This window comes from Macadamia integrifolia, chromosome 12, assembly GCF_013358625.1.
Source record: "Macadamia integrifolia cultivar HAES 741 chromosome 12, SCU_Mint_v3, whole genome shotgun sequence".
In the NCBI taxonomy this organism is placed as follows: domain Eukaryota; kingdom Viridiplantae; phylum Streptophyta; class Magnoliopsida; order Proteales; family Proteaceae; genus Macadamia; species Macadamia integrifolia.
In genome coordinates, this window is record NC_056568.1 from 1989342 (window position 1) to 2016029 (window position 26688).

The 26688-nt window shown below is 41.7% G+C and overlaps 1 protein-coding gene across 1 annotated transcript; it reads right to left on the reverse strand.

Moving 5' to 3' along the window:
* Positions 1 to 16080: 16080 nt before the first annotated feature.
* LOC122057040 (palmitoyl-acyl carrier protein thioesterase, chloroplastic-like) lies at positions 16081 to 21869 on the reverse strand. The gene is made up of 6 exons (XM_042619030.1): positions 21335 to 21869; positions 20904 to 21037; positions 17933 to 18046; positions 17562 to 17748; positions 17382 to 17450; positions 16081 to 16581 (listed from the first exon to the last, which is right to left on the reverse strand). Exons 1-6 carry the CDS (start codon positions 21812 to 21814, stop codon positions 16351 to 16353), a joined length of 1215 nt encoding a protein of 404 aa, XP_042474964.1. The 5' UTR covers positions 21815 to 21869; the 3' UTR covers positions 16081 to 16350.
* Positions 21870 to 26688: the final 4819 nt, after the last annotated feature.

Sequence of the window (26688 nt, forward strand, 5' to 3'; positions counted from 1 at the left end):
TGGCAACCCAACACCTTAACCCTTGTTGGGAAGGGTCGTAGCACGGGATGGTGAGAATCCTAATACCACATGCTCCTATATGACAATAGTACGATTGCATAGTGCCTCTGTGTCCCATTCCACGGGCCACCAATGCACTCGTTTCCAAGCCGATTACGGCATCTAGTCCATCAATGCATCATGCACCATGATGTCCACATTCAACATATAAACATCTCATTCAATTGGCATTTAGAAAGTAAACATAGCACATATGCATCACAATATGAGGAATGACTAATCTACATAGCATATTCATGATGGCATGACTAGACTAGATATAATTAAATGAATGCCAAACAATGCCTTGAAACAAGGCCAAACGTTCTCTCCCCACTTACTTATAGCGTACAAGGATTCCCGTTCGGTACGGGTGAAATCCGGTGCGAATCGGGTCGGATTTGGTAAACCTAACATAATTGAGCGGGGTTAGTACTTCACCATTTTAGGATCAAAATTAATGAAATCCGATGATAAAATCGTGTTTAGAACGTCAAAAGAAGGCCACACGTCCGATTTGGGTCCAATCGGACATAAGGATCACCCTCGGGGCCACACGGGTGGGTCAGACAGGTGGGCAGTCTGGCCCACCGGTCCTACCCACCGGTTGGGACCGACAGGTAGGGGCCCGCCGGTTCCACCCACCGGTTGGGCCAGGGGCCCCTGCTAGGACCTACGGGTAGGGTGGCCCACCGATTGGGCCCATCGGTTGGGCCCGCCGGTTGGGCCCGCCGGTTGGGCCCGATGGCCCCCCTGCCTTCTCAGGTGGGTGCCCACAGGCGGGTAGGGGCCCACCGGTTGCACCCACCGGTCTTGGCGGGAAACACCCTGTTTCTTCTCCATTTTCTCCCTTCTTTGGGGAATAAAAAAGGGGGCTTTTCTCATCCATTCTTCACACCTTCAAGGTCTTATAGGATGGTTCTAACCTAGATCTAGGTTAGATTCAAGTGATGAGAAACCATCTTACCTTCTTTGCTCAAGAACAACCTCAAACCCTCCAAATCACTTCAAACTCATAATGCTCCTTCCACCTTGCCAATATCTCTTCTAATCCTTCAAGATCAACACGTAAATCATCTATTAAACCTTAGATTCATCATTTCAAAGGGGATTTACAAGATCTCAAGAAACCATACTCGAATCAAGGGTTTAAAGCTTGGGTATGGTGAATGTTCACAAAACCCAACTTTGCTTACCTCTAACTGTAGATCTAGAGTTGAAGATCACTCTCCCGGTGCCGGAATGGGGAGATCAAGCTTCGGCGCCGCTGAAATCCCTCTTTTCTTCCTCTTCCTTCTCTTCCCTTCCTCTTCCCTTTCTTTTCTCTCTCCTCTTTACTTTTCTCACCAACGTACGGGGTGACATAAATGGAAAGAAAAGAAAACATAAAGCTTTATATACAATTCCTAATTAAGTGAATAGTGCACATGGGTGGGTCACTCAGGTGGGTGGGTGTACCCACCTGTCCTACCCACCTGAGGGCCAAAACTTAGGATTTTGACCGGGTTCGGGCCCCTGTACGAACCCCACCCCCGACATACGATGTAGCATACGTATATACCTTAAAATATGGATATAATACCTGTTTTATCCGTACATGGCCTTATGGTAGGTGCATGTACATGGCTTGGGCACTCCCGTCTCTTTTGGCACTGGCTAGGACTTGTCGGGCCAGCCGGTGTTTAAGGTCACCCGAGCCATCATAGCCCATAAGGAACCCACTCTAATTTCCTCTGGCTCGGTTCCTGCATGGTTAAACCGGTTCAACCGCTTAATCAGACCGGGTTTAAAAAGTAGGGTATTACATTACCCCCCCTTCTGAAAAATTTCGTCCTCGAAATTAAGTACCTGGTTGATCAAAAAGATGAGGGTACTTGACTCGCATTTCATCCTCTACCTCCCAAGATGCTTCTTCAAGTGAGTGACCAGCCCATCGCACCTTTACATAGGAAATGGAGCGGTTGCGAAGGGTTTTCACCTTCCGGTCCAAAATTTCAGCTGGCTATTCTGTATAGGTCATATCAGCTTCTAGGTACTCTGGTTCCACGGGTAGTACATGAGATGGATCATGCACGTACCTCTTCAGCATGGATACATGGAATACATTGTGAACATCCCCAAGTGAAGGTGGCAGAGCAAGCATGTAGGCTACTGAGCCAACCTGGGATAAGATCTCAAATGGTCCAATGTATCTTGGGCTCAACTTCCCCTTTCTGTGAAACCTTTGCAAACCTTTAGTAGGAGATATCTTGAGAAATACCTTTTCTCCTGACTGAAATTCAATATCTTTTCTGCGGGTGTCCGCATAACTCTTTTGACGGGACTGAGCTGCTTTAATCCGTTCTCTAATAACGTCGACTTTGTCACAAGTCATCTGGATCATCTCAGGTCCTAACATTCGACGTTCGCCTACCTCATCCCAATACAAAGGAGTCCTGCACTTTCTACCATATAACGCCTCATACGGAGCCATTCCAATTGTAGCTTGGTAACTGTTGTTATATGCAAACTCCATAAGAGGTATATATTCTTCCCAACTGCCACTCATCTCCATTGTGCATGCCCTGAGCATGTCCTCTAATATCTGAATGGTTCGCTCCGACTGACCATTCGTCTGTGGGTGAAAAGCAGTACTCACATTCAGCTATGATCCCAAGGCACGTTGTAAGCTTTTCCAAAATCTGGAAGTGAACCTTGGGTCCCTATCTGAAACAATGCTCACTGGCACTCCATGTAAATGCACTATGTTGTCCATGTAAAGTTGTGCTAGTTTGGTCATGGAGAACTTGGTCTTGATAGGAATAAAATGAGCAGTCTTGGTAAGCCGATCCACGATCACCCATATCGCGTCCATTCCCTTAGGTGTACTTGGTAGTCCAGTGACGAAGTCCATTGTAATCCTTTCCCACTTCCATTCTGGTACTGGGAGTGGCTGAAGAGTACCATAAGGTCGATGCCTCTCAGCTTTTACTTTTTGGCAGGTAAGACAAGTCGCCACATACAAAGCTATGGTGACTTTCATGTTTGGCCACCAATAACTTTGTTTGAGGTCTTTGTACATTTTGGTACTTCCTGGATGAAGTGAGTACTCGGAGCTATGTGCTTCTCGCACTATCTTGTCTTGTATATCCAAATCATCGGGTACACACAATCTGTCCCGAAACATCAATGCCCCATCACTGGCTAAAGCAAAATCTGGGTCGTTCATGGTCTGATCTTGAACCTTAACTCTGATCTGCTGCAACTCCGGATCCAAAGGTTGCTTCATTATCACCTCTTGCCTAATTTCTGGATGCACCTGTAGAGCCGTCAAGGATACAGTCAACCATTTAAGGTTTTCCGGTTGAGGTTCCAGCTCTAAGGTTGCCCCTTCATAGAAGAGGGTTTCATCCATTAGCATCGCCTCTTGCACGAGTGGTGGACTGACTGCTAAGTATGAGAGCGACACAGTCTGTGTCTTCCGACTCAATGCATCTGCCACTACATTAGCCTTGCCGGGATGATACTGAATATCGTAGTCATAATCCTTCATGAGTTCAAGCCATCTTCTCTGTCTCATGTTCAGATCCTTCTGGGTGAAGAAGTACTTCAGGCTTTGGTGATCACTGTATATCTCGCACTTCTCCCCATACAAATAATGTCGCCAGATCTTAAGGGCAAAAATGACTGCAGCTAGTTCCAAGTCATGAGTGGGGTAATTCTTCTCATACTCCTTTAGTTGTTGGGATGCATACGCTATTACCTTACCGCGTTGCATGAGAACACAACCCAAACCAACTTTGGAAGCATCGGTATAGACTGTCATTCCACCTGTGCCTTCAGGAATAGTCAGCACAGGGGAAGTCACCAACCTTTCTTTCAATTCCTGGAAGCTCTTCTCACATTCCTCTGCCCAGTCGAATTTCACATCCTTTTTAGTCAACTTGGTCATTGGTGCTGAGATTCGAGCAAAATTCTTGATGAAGCGCCGGTAAGATCCAGCCAAACCCAAGAAGCTTCTAATTTCAGTAACATTCTTGGGGCTTTCCCATTCCACTAGTGCTTTCACCTTAGCAGGATCTACTTCGATTCCGACTTTAAACACAACGTGCCCCAGGAATCCAACTTGTTCAAGCCAGAATTCACACTTACTGTACTTGGCAAACAATTGTTGATCCCTCAACCTCTGTAACACCATCCTCAAGTGTTGAGTGTGCTCCTCTTCGGTCTTGGAGTAGATCAAGATATCGTTAATAAAAAAAATTATCCATTTGTCGAGCACATCCTGAAATACTCGATTCATTAGATCCATGAATGCTGCCGGTGCATTGGTTAACCAAAAAGACAACACTAGGAACTCATAGTGATCATATCGAGTCCTAAATGCTGTTTTGGGTATATCACTGTTCTTTATCTTGAGCTGATAATAGCCGGACCGAAGGTCTATCTTTGAAAATACTCTGGCTCCCTGCAACTGATCAAATAAATCATCAATGCGTGGCAATGGATACCGGTTCTTAATGGTTAGCTTATTCAACTCCCGGTAATCTATGCACATACGCAAACTACCATCTTTCTTCTTGACAAACAACACCGGGGCACCCCAAGGTGAAACACTTGGGCGAATAAACCCCTTTTCCAATAGTTCCTGCAACTGCATCTGCAACTCCTTCAATTCAGCTGGTGCCATCCTATATGGAGCCTTAGATACTGGAGCTGCTCCAGGAGTCAAGTCTATGGCAAACTCCAACTCTCTATCAGGTGGTAAATGCATCAGATCATCTGGGAAAACGTCGGGAAATTCTTTAACCACCTTTACCTCTTCTAGAGGTATAATCCTTGCATCAACATCAAGTACCGATGCCAAGTAACCATGACATCCACTTTCTAGCAATTTTATCGCTTGAAGAGCAGAGACAAAGGGCCTTCTTCACTCTTTTCATGGGATCTGCTCGGTATACCCATTCTTTCCCTTCGTCATCTGTCACCCTTATCAACTTTTCAGCACAGATCACATTAGCTCGATGAGCCAACAACCAATCCATACCCAATATAACATCAAAATTCTGCATATTAAACTTAATGAGTTGCGCATCAAGATTCTTCCCACTAATTTCCACTGGGCACGGCCCATACACTTCCTTCAACTGTGCAACTTAACCAGTAGGCATACTAACAATCATTCCATGGTCTAGGATCCTGGGTGACATCCTAAGTTTCTCTACAAATCTCTTAGATGCGAATGAATGAGTAGCTCCTGAATCGAATAAAACATAGGCTGGTATGCCTGATATGGGTAGGATTCCTAGTATAACAATGCATATAATTTCAGCAAGTCATCAACATTAATCATAATGAATTGCTTAATTTAAAATATACCTGCTACTACTTCTGTACTAGCCTCAACTTCCTCGGCTGATAGAGCATACATCCTTCCCTACGGTTGATTTCCTCGAGGTAAGGGAGGTCGGTACGCAGAGGGATGACTGGAGGGAAAGGCTGGTCTGGCCCGACAGTCTTTCGCATAATGCCCATATGAATGGCAGTTGAAGCAACGAATTTGAGACGTCGGAACCGGAGCGGGGCCCCTCTGCACTTGACCCGTTGCAGATGGAGGTCGAGGTGGCCTTGGAGCTGTAGATGCCACACTAGTGTTCGGGCGAAAAGAGGTGGAACCCGAACCACCAACAGGCCTAGGAGGGTAGCCAGATGGCCTATAGGGCAGCCTATACATAGGCTCAAAACTGTATGATCCGCGGTATGCCTTGGAGGAATTTTCCATATCTGGGAATGGATTTGTTCTCTTCCACAGTCTAGGGGTGAGGGATTGTTCACCCTTCTGCTTATCTTCCATGGTCTTGGCCTTCTGCACAATCTGGCCATATTCGATCAAATCCAGTACCTCAAGTACAGACCCAATAGATGCCTTTAGGCCTTTTAGGAACCTTGCTGCCTTCTCTTCAGCTGTCCTCATATGCCTTGGGGCAAAATGGAACAAACTCTCAAATTGTTGTTGGTACTCAAGGACAGTCTTACCTCCTTGAGTTAAGGCCATGAACTCAGTCTCCTTTCGGTCTCTGAAACTGCGCGGATAATGGTTGTCCAAGAACAACTCCTTGAACTGCTCCCAAGTGGGTTCTGGATGAGCAGCCAACAATATAGGCTTGGAGGCTTGCCACCAAGAATTTGCCTCTTTCTTGAGTTGCAAACCAGCACAAATGAGTTTCTGTGCATCCGTGCACTCAAGCACCTCAAATATCTTCTCTAATTCTTGGATCCATTGATCCGGTTCCAGAGGATCACTCCCCACCTTATAGAATACAGGTGGTAAGTTCCTCTTGAATGACTCCACTACCCTTGACGTATTACTCGTCGTCGGGAAGTTAGGAGCATAGGCAGGATAGTAGGAGTATGGAGGAGGCATCCCATACTGAGGAACACCAAATGGTGGGATTGGGGGTGTACCCCCCACTTGTGGTCCCGTTCCCGACCCTACAGGCGGGTCCTGTGGAGTGAGTACCCGGGGAGGTTGACCCGGTTGAGAAAAGTCCAACTGTTGTTGGATAGCAGTCATAAATGCTTGCTGTTGCTGAAGCATTTGTTGTTGAAAAGCTTGTTGGGACTGCTGAATTATAGTAGCAACATCTCCCAGTGTAATGACCGGTGGAGGGTCCGGGAGTGCAGTCATAGGTGGGTCCCCATGTGCCCCACCCTGACCAAGGGTCTCTGGAGGTAGTGGAGGTGAGGTATGCCCCACAGAGCGGGACCTCCTGGGATTTTGTGGTCAACCGACCAGACGAGGACCCCGCGAGGTACCTCGGGCATTACTACCGGATCTAGTACGTACCATCGTATCCCTGTACCTGGAACATATCACACACCATACTGGTTAAACACCGCAGAATTGATTTTGGCACACAAGTTTATGTCATCACATAAGGTGTTGTAGTGTATGATAGCCTATAAGTAACCGCAGCTTAATTACAAGATACAGGGCAAAAGCCCCAACAGATATGTCAATGGTCTCACTTGACCATAGCACATCAATCATAGGAATAAAAATCAATAATGAGAATCAATGTAATCATGCTAGGAGGAGAGAAGGGAAAAAAAATTTTCAAAATTTCCCAATTTTCACAACCGATGGGCTGCACCGGCGGGTAGGGGCCCGTCGGTCGAGCCCTCTGGTCCTAGTGCCCCAAACCGGCGGGTGGCACCGGCGGGTAGGGGCCCGCCGGTCATACCCGCCGGTCTTGCCCGTGTAAAAACACGAACAGGGCCCTACAGGCCCTGTTCTGTCTTGTCTCTTTCCCCATCTCCTTTCTCTTTCTTCCTTTCTTCCTTGGGCGATCTTGGAGGTCTCCTCGGCGCTTCTACTCGCGAGTCTACTCATCAACTCGGTGCTTTAGAGAAGAGTCAACTCACCCTCATTCAAGTAAGTTTCTCCTTCTTCTTTTCTCAGAATTTCCATTTGGGGTAGAATGCATGCATAAGGTTTACTTTCTAGGTTTCCTTTTTCATATTTTTCACCATAGAATAGTATTTCCATGTGATTGTGATGCTTCTACTGTGGTCATTTGTAGTTTATAGGAATTTTATCTCTTCATTTGGAGAAAACCCCAATTCGTGCCCTAGGTTTCCAAATTTGGGGATTTCTTCAATTCTCATTCTTTTTCTCCAATTGATGACTCCTTTGTGATGCATTCCATTTTATTTATGCTAGATATGCTTTAGATTTCATGAATCCTCCATTATGCTTGGAATCCCCATGTATTTCTATGAAAATCCCTCTTTTTGTATTGGTTTCCTTGATTTTCATCCCATGCTTGTATTCATGGAACTCCATAGTCTATTTGGGTATGTTCTTGCACTTTCATGATCCCGCTACTATGGCATTTCGTTCTAGACCTAGGGTTTCAAGCTTTTACTTCATTGTGAATGAGTTAGTGCATTGAACTCAAATACTCTCATGTTAATATGCTATTTGCCGTCATTTTACTGATTTGGCATGTTTCTCCTTTGTAGCTTACCGTGCATCATGTCCATGGGTTCCCTATCATTTCTAGCTTGTCGCCGTTTCCACTTTACGAGTATTCGGGTTTTGGGTTTCCCCTTTCTAATGCTGTCATTTTCCATTTCTTACTAACCCTACTTCCTTTTCTTATTGCCAGGATGTCATCTCGCACTGGCAAGGGACCATCTTCCTCTGGCGTTAGACGTAAGACAACCGCTTCTAAGCGAAAGAGTGCGAAGACCAGCTCTTCAGCTCCTCACACAGGGAGACCCGCACCTGCCCAGTCTGACCCTTCAGACTATGATGAGGAGCACTTCCTTAGTGCAGAGGCAGCAACCAACTGGCCCAACTTCCTGAAGGGGTCAGTGATGATGGAGAAGACCGTGGTAGTCGAGGACTTCCACAAAGCTAGGCTTCAGGAGAGGTTCTCAACATTGGGCTGGGACTCTATTCTTCATGTAGACCGATCGTGCTACGAGCAGCTCATCCGTCGGTTCTATTGTAAGCTGGAGGTGTCGTATCCGTACGGGGAGTTCACCATTAGTAGCTTGGTGAAGGGGGTGGACATCCAGTTGACGGTAGGCACCTTGGCCAGCATCCTGGGTATATCAGCGGCTGGACACCGATACTACAGTCCTCCCAGGAGTAAGCCTCTGGGACCGCTCATGAGCCTGGCGACGCCGGACTTCATCTACGAGACTATCTGCAGTAGTAGCACCCATCCGGAGTCCGAGACGTCTTTCTACCCTGAGGTTCGCTTATTTGCCTGGTTGGTCCAGTTCAACCTGCTCCCCAGAGGAGGTCATCGGAACCAGGTGGGTTTCATGGCGGCTTTCATTGCTTTCTGCATCTTCACGGCCGTAGAGGGAGGCGGCGAGCACTTGTGCCTCCCCTACATTATCCTCAAGACGATGGAGCACCACACTTCCCACCCTGAGGATGGAGGATTCCCCTATGGTAGGATCCTCACTTGCATCTTTGAGTTCTTCGGGGTGGACTTGAGGGGCGAGGAGGGGAAGACTCCGGCTGACAGGTTTGACCGGAGCAATCTCCTGAGGATGGGTCTTCACACCCTCATGGATTCACCTCCGAGATCAGGAGCTCAGAGAGGTAGGGGTAGGAGGGTTGCCCCTATGGAGGATGTCCACATGGAGGAGGAGTCCAGTGAGGAGGATGAGGATTACATTCCTCAGGATGAGGAGGAGGATCTGATGGGTGGTGGCATCCCTGAGGAGGCACCTTGGGAGTCGAGAGGTCCCGATCCTAGTTCTTCCAGAGCTGCAGCCTCACCACCTGGAGCCCTACCACCTGGGAGTGGTGCCTACGACTTCGAGGGCATAACGTCCTCCATGCGGGCCTTGTAGGATGGCCAAGTTCAGCTACTGAGGCGGCTGGACGAGATTGCCTCTAGGGAGGAACGCATCCTGGAGAGGTAGGCCACCTTGGAGGATTCCTTCCTCCGGCTGGGTCAGGACTTAGACACCACGGCCAACGCTATCTCAGCAGATTTTGGCCGGCTTCGGAGGGAGGTACGGCTGGTGAACGCGAGGTTTGACTATTACGATCACCGCCTCGACGTCAACTTTAGGCCTCCGACGAACGTGGTGATCATCGATGATGACGACGATGACCAGTGAGGGCTTGGCTCGCCCACACCAGTTGTTTATCCATTTTCTCTTTTTTTTTTGTAGACCTTATTGTATACTTTATTTATTCTCATTCCTTGTATTTGTACTGTAACTGGAATCATTTGTGGAATAATATATTTTGATAGTGATCATTTTGTGGTGAATTCATATGTGGAGTACTTATGTGGTTTGGTTGTGGTGTATTTTGTTATTTGTGATCTTTGTTATATCATGTTATCTGTTGTTTATCAGGTATTGTGTGTAAATTTTTGAAAATCCCATTTTACGCCGTTATGCTGCCGAAATCTCGTCAAACTAGTATTCTATAGGTTATATCACCAACCTAATTACCTTTTATCTATACTCACGCATGCCATGAATGCAACATATAATGCAACCCCTTTTTTTATACTTTCTTTCTTTGGCTTTTACTCTTTAAAGCTTTTATATTAACCCAACCCCATTTCCCTATTATAGAGTCTACGAGATTCTAACGGTATGATGTGAGTGGAGCAGAGCATCACGCTCTGATACCACCGTTTGTCACACCCCGTTCACACTGAACCGGGCCAGTGACCGAGTTAACACCGGTTAACCCAAACCTGCCAGGATCATCAGATATTGTATTCCACCCTAGCATACGCACAACTAATATAAACTCCTCAGATCAGCGGAAGACTAAGTTTTACCTGTGAATAATCCCATAATACTTGATACCCGGATAGTGGTATAATAATTATATACATTTGGGCCCGAAGCCATGATATTTACACAAAAAGAATAAAATTCAAATATCAAATACATAAGGAAATCCACCAAAACAATCAGAGTACACAGCTCGGCTCGATATCAAGGCTAGAGCTCAGCTCGGCAGCAAGGGTTGAGCCCAGCTCGGCATCACATAGAAGAGCTCAGCTCGGCCTCAGAAGTGGAGCTCAGCACGACCTCAAAGGTGGAGCTCAGCTCGGCCTCAGAACTGCTGTCCCGCAGCACAGCTCTCGCACGAGCAGTCAGTGCCGTGTTCTAACTCCTCAGGGGTCCACCAGTCCTCTTCAGGAAACTCGACTGTGGGACCCACCCCATACTCCTCAGATGTATGACCTGTAAAATCATCTAAAAAGGGGTGTACACGTGGGATGAGCTCACTAGCTCAGTAAGAAATATGGACCACACAGCAGTCCACACATCACAACATATCATATGCACTACATGCCATGATATACATTTTAAATCACATCCACCTAAGCAACATTACTAAGTCCTTGGTTTTAGTGCTACTACAACCACAGTGTGCGTATACTCCGGGTACGAGCCGCGAACTCCCTCCTGCGATACGCCCATAGGGCTGTCGGAGAAGGCCCACCGTGAGTACTCGAAAAAGTAAAGATAATGCCGTTCACCGGCTCTCAACAGAAATGTAAATGACTGAAAATAAAGGTGCTGACTCCAGCAATTTAAAAGCAGTACGATTGGCCCTCTTGAATGTACCACCGGGGTTGTCGACTGTCCTACATGACTCGTCGGGCGTTATGTCTAACCCAGAGTTATCAATTCGGCCGAATAATTCGTGAATTATTCGGCCGAACCGAATTTTAAAGAATTTTATCAAAAATTCGGACCGAATCCGAATTAAAAATAAAATTCTTTAAAATTCGCGACTTTTTCAAAAATGAATATAAATCGCGAATAATTCGGACCGAATCCGAATTAAACCGAATTATTCGGTCCATTTAAACATTATTTAAAAAAAAAAAACCAAAAAAAAAAAAAACAATAAAAAACAAATATTTTTTTTTTTTTAAACCCAATAAACTTTTTTGACCGCTTTTTTGACCGAATCCTTCAATTAATCATCCGAATTATTCCGAATAATTCTCCGTCCGAATAATTCCCGAATCCAAATTTGTTAACTATGGTCTAACCGCCACAGTGACCCGACGACCGCGACCACTGCTTCCCCCCAAATGATAACCCAACACCTTAACCCCTGTTGGGAAGGGTCGTAGCACGGGATGGTGAGAATCCTAATACCGCATGCTCCTATATGACAATAGTACGATTGCATAGTGCCTCCGTGTCCCATTCCACGGGCCACCAATGCACTCGTTTTCAAGCCGACTACGGAATCTAGTCTATCAATGCATCATGCACCATGATGTCCACATTCAACATATAAACATCTCATTCAATTGGCATTTAGAAAGTAAACATAGCACATATGCATCACAATGTGAGGAATGACTAATCTACATAGCATATTCATGATGGCATGACTAGACTAGATATAATTAAATGAATGCCAAACAATGCCTTGAAACAAGGCCAAACATCCTCTCCCCACTTACTTGTAGCGTACAAGGATTCCCGTTCGGTACGGGTGAGATCCGGTACGAATCTGGTCGGATTTGGTGAACCTAATATAATTGAGCGGGGTTAGTACTTCACCATTTTAGGATCAAAATTAATGAAATCTGATGACAAAATCGTGTTTAGAACGTCAAAAGAAGGCCACACGTCCGATTTGGATTCAATCGGACATAAGGATCACCCTCGGGGCCACACAGGTGGGTCAGACAGGTGGGCAGTCTGGCCCACCGGTCCTACCCACCGGTTGGGACCGGCGGGTAGGGGCCCACCGGTATGGCCCGCTGGTTCCACCCGCCGGTTGGGCCAGGGGCCCCTGCTAGGACCGGCGGGTAGGGTGGCCCGTCGGTTGGCCCGCTGGTTGGGCCCGCCGGTTGGGCCCGATGGCCCCCCTGTCTTCTCAGGTGGGTTCCCACAGGCGGGTAGGGGCCCACCGGTCTTGGCGGGAAACACCCTGTTTCTTCCCCATTTTCTCCCTTCTTTGGGGAATCAAAAAGGGGGATTTTCTCATCCATTCTTCACACCTTCAAGGTCTTATAGGATGGTTCTAACCTAGATCTAGGTTAGATTCAAGTGATGAGAAACCATCTTACCTTCTTTGCTCAAGAACAACTTCAAACCCTTCAAATCACTTCAAACTCACAATTCTCCTTCCACCTTGCCAATATCTCTTCTAATCCTTCAAGATCAACACGTAAATCATCTATTAAACCTTAGATTCATCATTTCAAAGGGGATTTACAAGATCTCAAGAAACCATACTCGAATCAAGGGTTTAAAGCTTGGGTATGGCGAATGTTCACAAAACCCAACTTTGCTTACCTCTAACTGTAGATCTAGAGTTGAAGATCACTCTCCCGGCGCCGGAATGGGGAGATCAAGCTTCGGCGCCGCTGAAATCCCTCTTTTCTTCCTCTTCCTTCTCTTCCCTTCTTCTTCCCTTTCTTTTCTCTCTCCTCTTTACTATCCTCACCAACGTACGGGTGACAAAAATGGAAAGAAAAGAAAACATAAAGCTTTATATACAATTCCTAATTAAGTGAATAGTGCACATGGGTGGATCACTCAGGTGGGTGGGTGCACCCACCTGTCCTACCCACCTGATGGCCAAAACTTGGGATTTTGACCGGGTTCGGGCCCCGGCACGAACCCCACCCCCGGCATACGATGTAGCATACGTATATACCTTAAAATACGGATATAATACCTATTTTATCCGTACATGGCCTTATGGTAGGTGCATGTACACGGCTTGGGCACTCCCGTCTCTTCTGGCACTGGCTCGGACTTGTCGGGCGAGTCGGTGTTTAAGGTCACCCGAGCCATCATAGCCCATAAGGAACCCGCTCTAATTTCCTCTGGCTCGGTTCCTGCATGGTTAAACCGGTTCAACCGCTTAATCAGACCGGGTTTAAAAAGTAGGGTATTACAAGATTGACACAATCCCTACAAAATAGCAGGATCTGGTAAAATTTGGACTTTGACCAACGTAGTTGGTTATTATTCGACGTCGGCTAGTGTGCAAATAGAGTAGGCCAGAATGCATTCGACGTCGACTCTAAGTCATTACAACTTTCACTCTAGTTGACTCAGGGGGTTTGGTTCGATTGGGTTTGTGACTAAATTTAGGACTGACCTATGGTTTGTGGGTGGCCTTGGTCAATTCTATATATGTCAAACTCATCAACCATTTTTTAAAAATATTTTTGTTCATTTTTAATCATCTTATGCTAGAACGGAAGCAAAGGTATACTGCCTTCAATGAGAATGTAGCCTCAACCATAAAAGCATGAACCATCCACATATAAGGGGGTTCCCATCTCATCATTATGCAACCCTTTCAGGGGTGACAAAATTTAGTGTCTACACTCACTCTCTTTAAGGATAGTTGTACACCTGTGCTTGGCAATCTTGAATCTATTGATGAATTTATCAACAGGGTCATCTGCCAAATGGGACATTCTTGCCAAATCATTAACTGATACGGTTGGTTCAATACGGTAGAATTGAAAATGGAACTTGTCTTCTATTTCAGCCCAATTCCAAACTGAGTTGGCAGGAAGATTGTAAAAACAGATGTATCTAGGTAAAAAATCTCAACTTCAATATATCATATATGTGGTCCTAAAGTTCCATATTGCATGGTAATCGGTCTATGTGCTCGATTGTAGACATATTGTCTTCCCCTGAAAATTTAAAAAACTTTGGAACTTTGATATTCTGGCCAAAGTCCACTAAATCCAAGTGTTCTAGATATGGCTTCCTGTAAATTGATCGATTCATTGGTCTAAACATCGGGTTAATCTGATCTTGCATCATCCTAACCAATTCCTCTGGATCAACAGGCACTGGGTTTACTTGCGCAAATATTGGCAACTCCTTAGCATTTGGCCATCGTCCACCCTAGAGATCAGTTTGCCCCAGGTTATAGTTGTATTAAGCCCTAGCTTTTTGATCGCCATTCTGCCTTGCATGGTACATTTCTCCTATAATTTAGACCACCATTCCTTCGACCATTTTGATTCGGGTTTCCACCTAATGGAACAGTAATGGCACCTGTGGCTATAGGGTTAACCATATGGTTAACTGGTTGTGTGGTGCCAAACATGGGATTATTATAAGTTACCTGAGGACCTTGAAATGCTGTGTTGGCTGTGGTGTTCTGGATCATGGGCATGTTGATGCCCTTGGCTTGTTCAACTCTAGGCATTGGATGAAAAAATTGCCACGGATTACTTCCTCCTGTGCAATTATGCACTTAATTGGCTGGTTGAAAGAGCAAACGAATTAATATGTTGGTTCTAACCGGTTAATTGTGGCATCAGGATAGTAACTAATTGGCCATGTCTCGCCTGCTAGTTGCTATTAGATTTAAGTGATGACTGCAACCATTTGATGGATGTCTTCAGCCATAGGCCACAGCGTGCCGTGTATAAGAGAAACTACGTGGTGGATGAGATCCTCACCAATCATCTTTGACTGACTCTTGGTTGGAGTATTCTCCGAACTTGGATTTGGAGGTTCTGGGACATAAACAGATAGTGTCTTTCTTCAAAATCCCTGGTGCTAGGGGGGAAATAGGGTCAGGTTGGGCCGGGTTTCTTAAAACCAAAGCCCAACCCTGCATCCCTTCAATTGGGCCCGAACCCAACCCAATCCTGCCAAGGCCTGGAAGAATTCAACCCTAAACCACCCTCAGGGTGGCCAGGTTGGGTCGAGTTCTAACATCTTCTTCTTCTTCTTCTTCTTCTTCTTCTTTTTTTTATTTTTATTTTTTTTTTTTTGAACATCATTCTGTTAAAATTAAAGTGGATTATGAGTTTATACTTTATAATATGTTATGTATTGAGTTTTTTAAAGTAAAATGTGACCGGTGTGTACATGAAACATTATAATATATTATATTAGAACCTATATTACAAAGTATATATATTATAATAATAAGTACAACTAACAATGTAAAATGAGTATATATATATATATATATGTATATATAATCATAAAATTCAAGGTTGGGTTGGACCGGACCTAGAACTCAACCTCGGCAGAGTTGGTGTTTTTCAACCCTAACCTGCCCTTAGGGTCAAAAAACTTGGCCCAAGCCTTGTTTGGGCTCAGGGTGGGTTAGGGTGAGTTCGAATTGTCAAGGCCAAACTTTCACTCCTACTTGATACTCCCTCACATTTGAACTGCCATCATCTTTAAAGGGTCCCACAAGACGTGCCAAAAATTGTTGACAAATTTCCTTTCAATATGCTGACTACATTAATTAACAATGTTTCCAATGCGTAGCGTGCTAAAATTATTTTGAGAATTCAATATCAAATTTGCCTTCTGGTTAAGCAAAATGGGTCATTTTGATGCCTCAATTGCTCCAAAGACTAAGATTTAGATGATGAAAATAATAACTTATAATAAGTGGAATTCCATTAAAAGTAAATACTGAATCACAGTCATAGAAAACATGAAACTCTCTGAAGAGATAAAGAAAAAAAATAAAAGAACTAATTCTTATTCTATCTAAAAAACGAGAAACCAACAGATGAGGGTTTTGTTTTCAGTGTTGGATCCCTTTGTGTTACCTTTGAACTCCACTTTAAGTATTGTTAGATTCGAACTTTGAAGAACACTTGTCACAAAAGAGATAGCCTTATTCTCAACACGTGGCAAAATTTTATTTTCCTTTGCATGATCTCTTTTGCTTTCGATCATTCCATTGGCTAACTGCTCCTCTATGCTGAGCGTACGGCTTCCTATCTCTTGAATAAAAAATAAGGTAGCAATACACCCACTACCATTATTAATGTCTTAGGTTTTTTGCATAATTTATTTAGCTCTCCACTTGGTCCTTCCTTTGGCAACCACAGCTCCATTCTCAAAACGCAGAAAGTGGAAGCACTCATGATGACCTCCTTTGCCAGCACCCACCGAATACTCATCAGTTGCTTCACTAGAAGAAGTCTGGGACTGTAATGCATTATCCACCCTACACTCCCTCCTGTACTCTATTTTCATCTCACAAATCTCATGGCTCTTCAACATTGAGATGGGAACACTCTGCATTAATAATAACCAGGGATTCAATTTCAAAATAAAACTACATAAGAAACCATAAGAAATGTCTGCTGGGGTTTCAACCATCTTCTTTTCTAGGCTACAGTTGCACCAAGGAATTTAAATCTTGGGCATCGAATTGTTATCGGTCTCTGTTGATACCAATACAATATTGATATAGATTGGTCCTTTGGTTTGTATTGATTCGTTTACATTTATTTTTTATTAAAAAATTGATTTTTTTTTTTTACCATTGACCAAAAAATTGATATCTGATCCAAGGTCTTCCAGAGAAAGTATTGACTGACTTACACCAATTTAAGTAGGGGTGTCAAAACCTAGTTCGAACCGATGAAATCGATCGAATCAATGGAAATCAAGATGAATCAAATCAAACTAGAACCGATATTGAGTTTATTTGATCATGTTTTGGGATGGGGTTTGTGAGACTAAAACCAATCAAACTACATCAAACCTAATAAGACACCAAATCGAGCTTTAAAAAGTGGACCAAAAATGATATATCCCAATAAGAAACCAGTAACAACCATATTTTTTTTTATTGGAATATGTTTATATGGTAAACCAAAATTAAACCAATAGTAAACCAATAAGAGAAACCAACCAAAGCCAATGCACCTTCATTGATTCATGTTTTGACTTCACTTATTCTATTAGAAAATCTATGATTCCTAACCGAAATCAGTCCAAACCAATTGATGGAAACCCTTTTTTAAGTTAAAAAAAATTAAAAATAATAAAATAAAAATATAAATAAATAAATAAAGAATCAAGAATCTAACCTCAAGCATCAACCCAATGTATTTCACATTGTTAACGTGCTGATTGGAATCCAAATCATTCCAGCGAGGCTGCAGATTATTTAAAGAGATTAAAAAATATATCATTATTAAAGAAGGAAAATAAAATAGCAAAGCTGTAAACTTGATAGGATATATCCCAGTAATTAATCTCATACTTACAGTTAGACCAGTTCGAACACCATCCATTCTGTTGCAATCGAACTTTGCTATTGATGCACTACTATTCTCATGATCATCTGGGATAGGAATAGGAGAACACTCCATGCAAATAGTTTCCATTTCTCTTCTGACCTCCTCTGGAATTTTAGATAGTTTTCTTGTTTCTTTATTCATCGTTAGGAATGTACTGATTAAATATAAACATCAAAATAGAAATTACAACCAAATAAAATCCATCAAATTATTTAAAAAAAAAAAACAAAAACAAAAACAAAAAACTTACGGAGAGAAATAATACTAAATTAATTTTACAAAACCTTAGTTTAATTGTGAGCTCATGAATTAACTGAGATGAAATTACTAATCCTAACCTGGTAGCTCGCGCGAGGCTTCTGCCGGTTTTCCGATCACGAATCATCCAATCAGTTCGCTGGCCATTCTTTTCGGATGCAATAAACCAATTATTAACTTCTACATCGTCACCCCTTCAGGACAATTAAAAAATTAGAAACGTTATCTATCAAATAATTAGTCATGTGTTAAATTTCAAAATCTAATGTTGTTAACTACCCTCTTGTCAAAACGACTAGTACTTGACATATGAGAAAAGGATCTAAGGTTCACTTGTCAATAAAATTAAGGTCCATTTTAATTTGTCATGTGACAAATTTTGACATTTAAAGTAACTATATAACATTTAAAATAAGTATATAGAAAAGTTTCCTACCATGGATGTATAAAAATTGAGCTCCTATCAACCACAAAAGAAATGTAATAAGAACATTTGATATCAACCGCCATCCATCTCATTTTAAAAACAAATTGGAACAATGCTTATCTATATTTCCTTTCTTGGTGTTAATGATTTAGTCATTTCTATCAAGAAGCAAGTAAATAGGAATTTTTTAAGGTAATATCTATTTAAAAAATTATTTTATTAAAATTTTCATTTACATCCTTCTTCACTGGAAACAAACAGAGCCCTTAAGGGGCAGCAAAGAGGCCCATTGAGCTACTTTATTATTTTATTATTAACTATTATTTAATAGTATTATATCAAAGATAGTGGGATAAAATGGTCAAACTATTGACTTTTCCTCGCCAAAACCAATTTCTAGTTGTCTGCCTCATGTTGAATGAAGGAATAATGAAAATAACCAATTGATATTTTTGGTAAAAAAATAATAAAACGATGACTCCATATGACTTAGGACTCCAAAAAGATGAGTGATACCATCCTTTTGTCTTATTTGCAATCACTAAAACTATTGTCATTTTCCTTGATAGTAGATTATTCTATTATGTCATTTTCTTTGATAGTAGATTATTCTATTCTATTATGTCATTTTCCTTGATAGTAGACTATTGTATCGTTACACGCCTAGAGTGTGAAAGTATCAAATTATCTTAACTACGAAAAAAATATCAAAATTAAATGACCACAAGATCTTGATAATTCAACCATATATCACACTTTATGAAATGACTTCAAAAAATAATATAATTTTTATTCATTAGAAAATTAAGGTTGTATCGCACCTGTGATAGGATATAGGAAGGGTAAAACGATCACCTTTCCCACCTTCCATTTGGTAAAATGAAAAATCCCAGTCTTGTTACATGCCCTATGTAAGGTCTCATTGGCCATTACAATGGTGTGAGGGACTGTAACCTAGTAGCAATCCCTCTCTCTTTATTTATTTATATAGTTCTTCAATTTTTATTGATAGAAAATATTGTATTATGTATTGGATTTGTATTTTTTAAATTAATAGTAGTTTATATTTTTTCTCTTCATCAAGAAACCTTTAGGGGACCATAAAGAATTTCATATTCCTTAAGGTTTTATCTAATACTCTAATAGGAATTAGTGATCTAGTTTTATAGTTAATCTACAACTTTCATCAATTACACTAGCAACGTTTTTTGGTGAAACTATTAATACCTTTAAATTTTTTGAAATCTCAAATAATATTTTCCTTGAAAAAGACCAAGGTTTGATAGATCATCTAAAATAAGACTAAATATGAATAATGATACCAAATTTTTAAAGCTATCACTTTCTTTTAAGCTAAAAAGAACACCACTCGATGGCTAGTGTTATATAACACTAGTCACATAGAGAAGTGAATCATGCTATAAAAAGGCAATCATGTCTAAGCATACACAACACTAAACTATGAGGTAGCGAGCGTTCTTTATCAATTTTTTATTTTAATGATGATCGATTACATTGATAGTAAAAGAAAAATAAAAATTTATGACCCATTTATTAACATTTAAGAAGATGGTAGCAGTGTCACGGAAATATGGACTTTTTTTTTTTCTTTGTAGGAAAAATCATGGTCCATAACTTTTGACAAATCACATTGGGTCGGTGAAATTGAAAATATTTAATAATTGAAAAAAAGCAAGTTAATAGACTTTTCTGGTTGGTATGAATAAAGAATTATTAATTTAATAATGATATCACAGAAGCAAATTAGAAAAACAAAATCATTGTATTAGAAATATTACTTGGCAAGAATTTTTGGGACAAATAAAAATTTTGTTGATTTTATTTTCCTTTCAATATTTTCAAACATTAGTTGATTCTTAGTCACTGAAGGAAACCTAGATATTCTTACCAAAAAAAAAATAGAAGGAAACTTATATATAATTATTAGTTAAGACATTGTGTATTAACAAATGTCTTTAGAGTCTTTGGATCTTAATCGTGAAATTTGATAGGTACAAAGATATTTTGTTAGCAATATATATATTTGGGATAGATAGCTCCAAGGAGAGTTGAACTCTTGAGCTTTTTCTTGTGAAGAGTTGGTCTTTATTGACTGAACGACACCCATGGGATACCAAAAAAACAAATGTAGGTTAAAGTGCATCCTCCTAGTTATTGATAAGAAGGTTATAGCTATATGTACAATCTCGTGTAGAGAGGCTTTCTCCATGGATGCCTAATTCTGCCACGTGGTAGGGTAGGATAATGTGAATTTGAATATGAAATTTGAAACCATTAGATAAACAAGGGATGGTCTAAATAGGTCACATGTCAAATTTCATATGAAAATTCAACATTATACCCTTGTATTGACATGCATCTCTTCTACCAATGTCCATGCACCGTACTCCAACCAGTACCGGTGCACTCTTTCATTTCTTTGACATATCAAATCTTATTTTATAGTTTGAATAAAACTAGACATGTCTACTTATCCACAGAATTTGACTCCCTTTTTATTTGTCAAGTAATATATCTGAATCTGAATCCTGTGTAAAACAAATAATCTAATTAAGTGGCTATGAAGGGGCCTTTTATCATATTCATAAACCCCTTGAACTTACCAAGAAGGATAGTGATCCACAACAATATGCATCTTAGAGAGCACCCATATCAGGCTCCTTCCACTCATCGCTGGTGTTGAACCCAAGCCATCTTTTAGAATCCCCATACTTCTAATATGATTTAGAGCTGTTTCCTGCACATCAATTATACCATAAGGAGGGACTAATACGATTAGAATATAATTCACCCAAAAGCAAAACATATATATATATATATATATATATGATTAAAACATCTAATAAGAAAACTAGATATAACCTCTCGCTCTCTCTCTCTCTCTCTCTCTCACACACACACACACACACACACATAGCTTCACTAGGAGCTCTCTATCAAGGAGGTCGACCCACCCCATGTGTGCTCATGTGGGAATGGTGATAAAATAACAAGTGTGAATAATAAGGAATAATCTCTAAAATCAAAATCAAACCTGTAAAAGATTCATTAACGTCTCTATGGTTGCTGTGCGATTAGGGCCCATATCATAAGATCTAATAGTGAAATTCTCACAGAAAATACGCCTGTCCTTCCCAACCTCTCCAAGAGCAAATGGGTCAGCAACCATAACCATGGGCTCTTCTCTCTCCTTTCTGTCAAGTAGCTTCCAAAGCTTGTCAGCTTCCATCTTCAAGATTGTCCCAACCCCATCTTTTGTGGAAGTCGCTCTAGCTGCAGCAGCAGAAGAAGAAGACGACGACGACGACGACAACTTCATTCCATGAGTGCCCAAAGAATCGGCTTTTCTTCCAAGCATCATCCTTGTAGTTCTCTTCGCCGGAGTAGATGCCGGAGATGGCAAAAGCAATGTGGTGCCAGCGTTGGTGGTAGCCATCTTAAAGCTGAAAATTACAACACTTACTATTGTATCTGAACTTCTGTAAATCCTTGAAGGTGTATCTTCTGGTGCCATATGCTATCTGCTTTTATAGACCCACTTGGCTTGGCATTTTCTAATTTCATATTCTTTTTGAAGACCCATTCAAATCCTTGAATTGAATTTGGTAAATACCATTGGGCTTTAATTTTTTGGTTAGTCCCATCTATTTCAGCCAGATGCTGTGGGCTTTGATAAACTCGGATGCTGTGGTTGTGTTTTTCCTGTTGTTGGACTTGGAAGTTTCCCATTTCTAAGACTAAATCTGAGAGTCTAACGAAGGTTGGTGAGTCTTTTACAGACTAATATCCGAGAGTGTAACGAAGAAGATTCCTGAGCTTTAGGTCCGTCAACATTCTGTATTTATTTAATTAATTATTGGAGAAACGAATTCTATCTGCTTGCGTGTCTGCACCTAGACATATTAGATGCGGGAAAATCATGCTACCCGAGGTTGAAAATGTTTGGGCTCGCACTCTCATTGGCTGAACGCGCTAGCATGTACCTGCTCCAGCAGGTAACATTCTCTTGCCCTTATTATCTTTTTTTTTTTTTTTTGGGGGGGGGGGTGGGGGTGTGGGGTGAGGTGGAAGAAAATAGAAAGTAATTTTATGCATTAAAACATGAAGGAACCAGTGTTTGATTTACAGGCCTCCAACAACCATGCCGGAAGATCATGCTACCCATTGGTGAAAGGAATACTACTTGCTTACGTGTGTCTACACCTAAACACATTAGATGCAGGAAGATCGTGCTACCCTGTGCTGAAAATGCTTGAGCTCACACTCCCATTGGCTGAACATGCTAGCGTGTACCTGCTCCAGCGGGTAACGCTCTCTTGCCCTTATTATCATTTTTTTTTTGGGAAGAGAATAGAAAGCAATTTTGTTGATTAAAACATGAAGGACCCAGTGTTAGATTTATAGGCCTCCAACAATCATGTGGGAAGATTGTGCTACTCATTGGCAAAAGGAATCCTACCCGCTTGCGTGTGTCTACACCTAGACACATAAGATGCGGGAAGATCGTGCTATCCTGTGTTGAAAATGCTTGAGCTCGCACTCCCTTTGGCTGAACACGCTAGCGTGTACCTGCTCCAGTGGGTAATGCTTTCTTGCCCTTATTATTATTATTTTTTTTTTTGGAAGAAAATATAAACCAATTTTATTCATTAAAACATGAAGGACCCAGTGTTAGATTTACAGGCCTCCAACAACCATGGAGTGAAATCTGACCAAAATGTTGTACACATCACCGACAGGGGTTTCCTAATTGGAGAGTCAGCTATTGTGCTAATCTCCCTAGAAATTCTCTAAAACCTACACTCACTAAATTAAGTGGTTAAATGTTCGATTATCATCTACAATAGATTGCACCAGAATTGGAACACTAGTAGATGCATGAATTACAAACATCCATAGCTCTAGACAATCTGTGGCCACCAACAACAATCCACAGAGTCTGATAGAGCCTCCAGAAGGCCTCTTCTGGATGCCATCGGCTCCCCTACAAGAATGTTGTCAAAAAAAAGGTAGGCTCCGATTTAGCCAGAAATGGTTTTCTAGAGTGGGCACGAATCACCACACCTAGACCACCCTTCTACTGATCACGAACCAAAGCCGCATGAGAATATTGTCTTGAATATTACACCCTACCCTTTAATATCGTCTTTAAAATTTATAATTGTAAGGCACTGACATGTTCTTTTGATCTAAGAGGCAAGGAAATGAGAATTTGTCCTCACATAAAAAGGCATGCATTTATACAGACCACGTCCTTGCACTTGGAGGATGCCTTTAGATGTAGTTAGAGATCCCCTCAAGAAAGGCTGCTTGGGGATTCATCAGCTTTAGGATGTTAAAGTGGCAATGATCTCTAAGCTTTACTGGTCAATAATCTCTGAGCTTTATTGGTCAATGCTAAATGATGACTCCACTTTCGGGCAGTTTATGAAATCAAATATATGCTTTCACATGGCAAGCTTTGAAAGGTTTTGATCTGCTCCTCATTTTTCAAGAATTTGAAAATCTTTGTCGGTGGTGAATAGAAATGCAAGTTTGGTGATTTGGTGTAGGTCAAATATCTTTAAGATAAAAGGCAAGCCAAGAGAAAAATGCAGCAAGGAATGTAAAACACACAAGACTTTTAGTGGTTCAGAACCCCGATCTTACATGCACTCCCAATATCCATTTGACCAAGGCTTTTTCACTAAGTAATTCTTTTCAAATGACAAGAATCAGGCCCTGAACCCAATCACTGTCCTTCAGATTGGCACCCTCATCATACCTGGTGAAGGATTTCTCACTTAGCTGAAATCCTTCGAGCTAAGTATTCAGGCCAACTGCTAAGAATTTCTCAAACAACAAACAAAGATCTTTCTCAAGCTCACAACACTTTTTCAGCAACAAAACTTGTTAACAAGTCAGATAATTAAACATGTTTAGGCACACTTATTGATTTTCACAAGATGTTCTTTTTTTTTTTTCGCTAGAAGATCCAAAATTTATATTAAAACTGAAGAAAGAAAAAAATATATATAGTACAGAAGAAAGAGTACACAAAAACCAAAACTAGAAGATCTGCAAGCTACTTTCCCACCTTCGGCATGACCATCAGCAGGAAAGAGCTTCAAAATTAAATTTCACACCAATTGCTTCTTCGAAATTCCATATCACTTCTACTTTCTCATTTCTGAGAATTCCACCTGTACCAGCCCTCCCTGTGTTACCTAAAGAACAACCATCCGTGTTTAGTTTGAGCCAACCTGAAGAGGGAGGGCACCAAAAAATCTCCATAGGATCACTTCTCTTACGAATAGGCCTCGGGATTCCAAAGACCCTCATGCACATTAGGTCCGAAACAAAAAAGGATTTACTAGTGTGGGCAAGCGAGAGGGACCTGATTTCCATAATGACCTTGGAGAGGCATTGCCAGGTGAGATTGGATGTACCTTCATGTCTTCGAGCATTTCTCTCCATCCATAGAAAGTATGGGATGAGGATAACACCGCAACTCCATACATTCTTTAGGGAGGTAGAGCTGCCTTTTTTCATCCACCACCTAAGAAGGTCTTCAATATTGATAAATGAGGGGCAATGAGAACCAAAAAAACAACAACACTCATTCCATATGAAAGAAGAATATCTGCAGTTTAAGAATAAGTGAACCAGAGATTCCTCAGCTGAACCACATAGATCACACCTGGGGACGGCATTAGAACACCACACCTACACACTTCATCATCTGTAGGCAGTCTATCATAAGCGAGTCTCCATCCGAAAACCGGTTGACAAGGCTGAAGATTATTTTTCCACACAAGAGAAAACCAAGGGACCTTTGGCCGCACTCTCCTAATTTTTTCCCAAGCAAATATTATTGAAAAAGCACTTGCGATCTTTGAATTTGCTTTGCTTTATCAAAGGAATTTTTTTCAGAAAGTAGAACACACCATAGGGAAGCACCATCTCTGATTAGAGATAAAATTAGCAGCTCTCATAGTCGCCCCTTGAAAGTAACTTTGATCCATATTAGAGTCCTCAGCAATAGAATTTCCATCCATCCATTTGTCAAGCCAAAAATTGATTTTTTCCCCATTGCCTACCATCCGCCGCTCAAACTCGGAGACAAAAGGCCAAACTTTTTTTAGCCCAGGAAGAATAGAAGAGGACTTGTAGCCAAGTCTCAGAGAGCCATCAGTTTTTAAAAATCTAGCTCTAAAGAATTTACTCATAATTGAGTCTTCGTGCTTTATTGGCCAAGCTTGCTTACACAAACAGGCTTTGTTTACGTCCCTCAACTTTCTGACTCCCAGGCAGCCCTCCTGCTTAGGCAAACAGATGTTCTCCCATTTTACCACAATCTTCTTTTGGGATTCCATGTCACCTGACCAAATGAAGTTCCTCATCCAATGCTCAACAGTTTTGATAGTATATTGTGGCCACTAGTATACTGAAAAGTTGTGAATGGGGATACCAGATATCACAGATCTTACTAACTCCACCCTACCTACCATAGATAATAAATTCCCCTTCCAACCAACTAGCTTAGTCTTGATTTTATCCATCAATGGGAGTAAGTGGTTTTTGTCACTCTCCCTTTGAAGATCTCCACTCCCAAGTACTTGGTTGGAAGTCTTGAAAGAGGAATTCCCAAAATCTTTGAGATATGATGCTTTCTATGAGGAGCTACCTTCCCAAAAAATATTTTTCTTTTTTCCGGGTTGATATGCTGCCCAGAGAATTCCTGGTACCTGAATAAAAAGCTCTGGAGGTGTCTAACATAAATAGCCGAAGCATTCATAAAAATAAAGATGTCGTCAACAAACAAAAGATGGGACGGGGTAGCAGTGCCCCTCGGCCCTAGAAGAGGTTTCAATTTTCCATTGGCAGCCAAATATTTCAACCCTCTACATAAGACTTCCTCAGCCAAAATGAACAAAATAGGTGAGATAGGGTCACCTTGAAAAAGGCCACGACCCACACCAAAAAAGCCAACCGGACCTCCATTCACTAGAATAGAAATTCTAGAGGAAGAAAGAATTTTATGGATCCAAGAAACCCACATGGAAGAGAAGCCAAATCTACTCAGAGTGGAGAAGAGAAAGTCCCAAGAGAGGATGTCGAAAGCCTTTTGAACACCTAATTTAATCCCCATACCACCACCTCTAATAGTAGTATGCATCAGATTGGAAAGCTCGGAGGCCAAGCCTATGTTACAAGAAATTAATTTTCCTTTCTGGAAAGCACCTTGCTCTACAGAAATGAGACAGGGGAGAAGGAGGGAAATCCGATTGGAAAGGATTTTTATGAGCATTTTACAAAAGAAATTGCCCATGCAGATAGGGTGAAAGTTCTTTAAGGAGGAAGCACCTGCAGCCTTTGGGACAAGGGGCACAAAACAATTATTAACCC